Source organism: Zalophus californianus, chromosome X, assembly GCF_009762305.2.
Source record: "Zalophus californianus isolate mZalCal1 chromosome X, mZalCal1.pri.v2, whole genome shotgun sequence".
Taxonomy (NCBI): domain Eukaryota; kingdom Metazoa; phylum Chordata; class Mammalia; order Carnivora; family Otariidae; genus Zalophus; species Zalophus californianus.
The window spans coordinates 3538219-3543983 of NC_045612.1; the positions used below are offsets into that span (position 1 = coordinate 3538219).

Genomic DNA, 5765 nt, shown 5'->3' on the forward strand with positions numbered 1-5765 from the left:
AGGAGTAAGAAGCAAAAATGAACAATCTTTTATTTCCCTCTTTCCTGACCCCGTCACTTGACTGCTCCATTCTTTCACCTTTCCAACAAATTCCTATGCCAATGCCCTGTGATTTCATTCCAGAACCCAAACAAGGAGGGAAGATCTCCCACCTTATTTCCAGAACATGACAAAACTCTTAAAACTCTTGAACTGAGTAAGTACAAATGCTGTGGGGTGGATGTCACGCCCACACTTAGCTGCCGAAGCTGGTTAAACCTTCTATTCCAAGGAACAACATTTGAGAGCTTCCTCAAGAAAACCAAGCTCTGGATGTCAGAGTCATCGCAGAGAACAGGCCCCCAGAGAGGCTGGCTCTTCAGCCTGCTTTCTTCCCCCAACCCTCCCTGGCCCTGCCCTACTTAGAACTCCCGGGGCTCTCTCTTCACACACACAGGGAAGAACCAAAATGTGGCCTCACTTCATGCCCAGCACCCCGCAGGAGACGCTGCCGACCCCACCAAAGCCTGGAAAGGCCCTGGCCACCACTGGGACTCGGGCCCCCTCACCCTCATCACTCACAGCTCCTTCAGACAGGATCAGGGAGGAACCAGGCTGCCTGAGATTGACCCGGAGCAAATACTCCAACACTTGCAACTTGCTGGTTTCGGCGTGGGCCCTGGGACCCCACGGGAACTCGTAGCGGGCAGGGTCACTGCCAGGCACCCACCGGTACTCCAGGTACCCTTCCTGTACCCAGACTTTGGTGAGGAGCTCCCTGGGCTCCCCACAGATGATGTGCTCCTTGCCAGCATACACGCCCGTGGCCCCCAGCACTTCCCACACCTCCCCCTCAGGGGCACAGTCGTCTTCCAGGAGGATCACCCCCAGTAGCAGCACCAGGAGGCTGGTCTTGGGCATGCCCTGCTCACCGCTCAGCATTCCACCACAGGTGAGGCCCAGGACAGTCACCAGGACGTAGGAGTGGTCACTGGGGTCCACTTCCTTCACATCCACGCCAAAGACCAGCCTCATGCACTTGGAGGCTTGCTTGGCCCAAGATCACTGGGAAGTCGCCCTGGTAATCTCTGCTGACAATCCCCAGCATCTCTGCCTGGCGGGTCGGCTGCTTGTTGCAGTATTTGAGGAGCAGGAACACCACCAGGGCAGCCACTTTCACGTGAAGTTTGTCCTGGAGACAGGGTTGGGTGACTTCCGGCTCCTCCCAGGTGCTCGACCCCTCCTCATCGGAGCTGCTGGAGCCCTGGTCAGGCTGGCTGCAGGCCCTGGCTGCCTGGGCAGTGGGGAAGGGGGAGGCACTGTGAGGGCTCTGGGGACGACTCAGGGACCCAGCAGCAGACCCCTCCCCCAGGGGAATCAGGAACAGGACAGAGCAGGAGGAGGAAGGGGAGGAGGAGGAGGAGGAGGAAGAAGAGGAGGAGGGAGGAGATGGGGGCTCCTCCTCCCCAGCCCCGGACAGCTGTGCCTCCACCAGGCCCTGGGCCTCTCCTGGGTCTTCCTCCACCTTCCAGAGCTCACTCCTCTGACCCAGGGGCATGGCTTTTGTGTCGGGCTGAACCTAAGAAAGAGGTGGGACGGCTCCTCAGGGTGCAGCCCAGCCAACAGAGGCCCAAGGTCCCGGAGCTGACAGTGGACTGTGTCGGACTTGGGTTCTGAGGGGTCCCCTCTGGGGTGGGACGGGCGAGCCCCTGGCTCCATGCTCAGAGCATGTACCTCACCTTGACCACTGGCACTCACCTGCACCTCCCCTGCTCTCTGACCTTAGAGACTCCTGCCTCAGACAGAGGCCTGGACTCTGAGTTCTTGGAGCCCCTGGAGGAGGGAAGGAGGGAGCACCTCGGGGTGCAGACACAGAGCATGGCCACGGAAGCCCAGTGCACACAGGAGGGCTGGGGCAGAATCTGTGAGGTCCCCATCCGTCCAAGCTGGGCGGTCCCCTCCTTGGCCCCTCAGGGGACTGCTATTTCCCCTGGCAGGGCCTGGGCCCCACCCCCGCAGCCTGAGGCCAAAGGGTCCCAGCAAGACCGCGCAGCCCTGAGACTCCACAGAAGGTAAGTGAGGGGGCCCACCTCTGCCCATGCCTGCCAATGGTCTAAAGGCTCATCACGGATCTCTAGGGACGGCCAAGCTTGGGGTTCCATCTGTGCTGGGATGGGTGTGCCTCTCTGTCTATACCTTGACCCCACAGAAGACCTGGGAAAACTCCCTGTGTTGACCTGAGGCTACCCTCCTGGTGCCAAGACCTCATCTCTGGGAGACGCCATAAGGAACAGTCAGGAGAAATCAGTCGGCCCACCGATCGCCCGTCTCCCCATGGCTGACAGAAGTGGCAGGGTAGGCCTGGGCCCTAAGGATACTGCTGTGGGAGACATAGCCTCATTTCTCACCTTCCCCCCTGCCAGGGCCAGAGCCAGAGCCAGAGCTAAGGCACCTGCCTCCTCAGCTGACCTGAGTCCAGACCCTCAGGCCCAGGCCCTCCCTTCCCTGAGACCAGGGACCTGGAAAGGAAGAGGGGCTCAGCCTGACAGGCCCCGCCCAGCGTTCCCAGGGCTGCCTGGTAGGGGCTGGCCAGATTTCTGGGCCATTCCCTCCTTGTCCCGAGGGGTGGGTTGGGAGCCACTCACTCCTCCCTCGGGGGTCCCCGCATTGACTCTTGGCAGGAGTAGGGACTCCTGTGTGTCTCCCAGGTGGGCTTCCTCAGATGACCTGACCCTGACCTCTCCCAGCATGGTCCTCACCTCCCTGAGAGCTCTGAGAGGACGGTGAGGAGGCAGCAGGCCAAACCCTCCCCCTGCATCCCACCCAATTCACAAAGAGCTGAGATCGGGTTGGCCCCTCTGTCCTGGGGCGGGAGATCACTCTTTGTTCTCAAGGTGCTCATGTTTGCTTTTGGCAGGACCTGGAACTATCCCTTTTCCTAACCACAGGATGCATCCTGCAGGCCGGAGCCACCATCCTGCTGAGACCCAGAGGAGAAAGTGGGGTGCTTACTTTTGACACCTGGCCTGGCCTCGTAGGACTGACCACTGGGGCAGGAGCTCATTTGGGTCCCCTATGTCTGGGTGGGGGTCAGCTCAGTCCTCCCTCAGGGTCTTGGGACTCCACCCTCTGCTGACCTGAGGCCGCACTCCTCAGACCAAGACTCACCTCCTTCAGACCCTGGGTGCAGAAGTCAGGAAACACCAGCTGCTTCCCCCACCTTGGGGGACTTCAAAGAAGGACCCCAAGGGCAACAAAATCATTGTCTGTTTCAGGCTCTAAGGTCCTCAACTCTCAGCCTGCCTCCCTCCTGGTCTCCAACAAGACCTGGGGCCCTGCCCTCTGCTGTCCCGAGTCCTTTCCCCTCTGACCGCCCCGCACATCCCTGAGATCCAAGGCCAAATTCGGGGGTGCGCCTCAGGCGGACGGCTGCTCAAGGGCCTCCCATCTATGACTCTGTTCTGGGGTCCAGGGTCCCCTCAGTTCTCCCTGAGGGCTCTCACCTGGATTCCAGCAGGAACGGAGCCCTCCCTGTTGCTGACCTGAAGACCTGCCTCCTACCCCAGCCCCCAGCCTCTCTGAGACCCGGATGTGGAAATCTGGACACGCCACTCGTCCTCCTCCCGCTCAGGGGCCTCTCAGGACTGACTCTGTTCTGGGGCCCAGGGTCACTCATGTCCTCCCGCCGGGTCCTCCCATCCAGTCCCATTAGCTCCTGACCCCCCCCCCCCCGTTTTTTAAAGCAGGCCGCCAGCCTCGGACAGACCTGGATGCGGACGTGCTGACACACGGCCTGTGCACTTGGCACAAACAGGCCTCCCAGGGCGGCCAGCAGGGGCAGGCTTCCGTGCGTTGTCCCTGTTCTGGAGTCCAGGTCCCTCCCTGAGTCCTCCCTCAGGGATCTCAGCATGAGCCGCAGCTCCGCTGGTGATGCTGTCTCTGCTGTCTCCAGGCCCGTCCCCTCCGACCAAAGCCCTCACTGCCCTGAGAGCCACGGGCAAAGACTGTGGGACGTCGCGTCCGGCTACAAAGTCCAGGGCTTCCCCGAGATGGGTCCTTCGGGTCCCTTAGCCCTACCCTCCGTTCCCCATCTGGACTCCCTGGATGGCCGGTGCCCTCATCCCTGCTCCTGAGGGCCACTCCTCACAACAAGCGCTCAGTGTCTCTGGGACCCAGAGCAGAAGTCAGGACACGCCTCATGTCACCATTGTCTCCCCTAGAGGCCTCCCAGGACTGATTCCCTACTGGGTCCAGGGTCCTTCATTCCTCCCTCTGGTCCTCACCTTGACTCCTGACAGAACCTGGGCCCTCCTGCCCCCACACCGCCCCCCCGGCCTGTCAACTAGAGGCCCTGCTCCTTACACCAGACCTCCTGACTCTCTGAGACCCAGAACCTGAAGTCCAGACTGGCTACACATCCCCATGGACCCCAGAGATCTTCCTGGACAGACACAATGGCCCAACCTCTGTGAGGTCTCCTCTGTCCTCCCTCAGAGTTCATACCTTGACTCAGATTACTGCCTGGGCCCTCTCCTCTGCCCACCTGAGGGAGGCCCTGCTCCTTCTGCCAAGGCACCCAGCGTCTTTGAGACCCAGATGCTGAAGTCCGGACTCACCACGTGTTCCCATCTCCCCCGCCACGGACCTTCCCTGACTGACGGTCTGCTGGGGCCCAGGGTCCCTCAAACCTCCCTCTGCATCCTCACCGTAAAGCCCAGCAGCACCTGAGGCCTCCCCTCTGCCCAACGGAGGGAGGCCCTGCTCCTTCTGCCAAAGCACCCTGCGTCTTTGAGCCCCGGATGCGGAAGTCCGGATTCACCACGTGTTCCCATCCCCCCTCCACGGACCTTCCCTGACTGACGCTGTGCTGGGGTCCAGGGTCCCTCAGTCCTCCCTCTGCATCCTCAGCGTGAAGCCCAGCAGGACCAGGGCCCGCCCCTCTGTCCACCCAAGGGAGGCCCTGCCCCTTCTGCCAAGGCCCCTAGACTCTCGGGAGACCCGGATGCAGCAGTCCGCCGCACTGGCCGCGTGGCCCCTTCCCGCCCTGCGGCCTTCCCGGACTCACCCTGGGGCCCGACCTCGGTGAGGTCCCCTCTGTCCTGGGCTCCTGAGTCCCTCGGTCCTGCCCCCGATCGATCCCCACCCCGGCACCACTCGGACTCCCTGGGGCTGCCTGTGCCCCTGCCCCGTCCCGACCTGGCATCCTTCCCCTCTGACCCAGGTCCTCAGCTCCCTCAGACCCCCGCCGCGCATTTCACCGGACGCACGCCACCTGTGGCCACCCTCCCGGGGGGGGGGGGGGGGGGCAGGGCCGGGCCGCGGCAGAGCCCGAGTGGCTGGACCTGAGCGGGGAAGAGTGGCCCCCACAGTCCTCCCTCTGCCCCCGGAACCCTCTCCAGGGAGGGCCCGGGCCCGGGACCCGTGTCCATTGCCCTGGGCCCCGACGGGAGGAGCTCAGTCGGACGACTCTGCCCCTGCTCGAGGGTCTTTCAGGGTGCCGGCATGGGCGACCTGGCTCCTAGGGGTCCCCCAAACCCCCACTCTGTGCTCCTTCACGGGTGGGTCTACCTGCACGCCTTGCCTCGCCCGACTGAGATCCGGCCTCCCACACACGGAGGTCCTGGTATCTCTCAGGCCTCCGAGACGGAAGCTGGCACTGGTCACATCCAGACCCCATAGGAAGGGGTCCCCTAGGGCTGACAGCATGACGGGAGGACATGGGTTCCGGGTGGGCAGGAGAGGGGCGCGGGCACCCCGGGGGGCCCTCGGTCCTCCCTTGGCTCCTC

At 62.8% G+C, this 5765-nt stretch overlaps 1 protein-coding gene across 1 annotated transcript; it reads right to left on the bottom strand.

The window, feature by feature from the left end:
• Positions 1–456: 456 nt before the first annotated feature.
• Positions 457–1537, bottom strand: LOC113930545 (melanoma-associated antigen 9-like). The gene is given in 2 exon segments (XM_027607645.2): positions 457–1029; positions 1031–1537. Coding segments are annotated over 2 exon segments (1080 nt in total).
• Positions 1538–5765: the final 4228 nt, after the last annotated feature.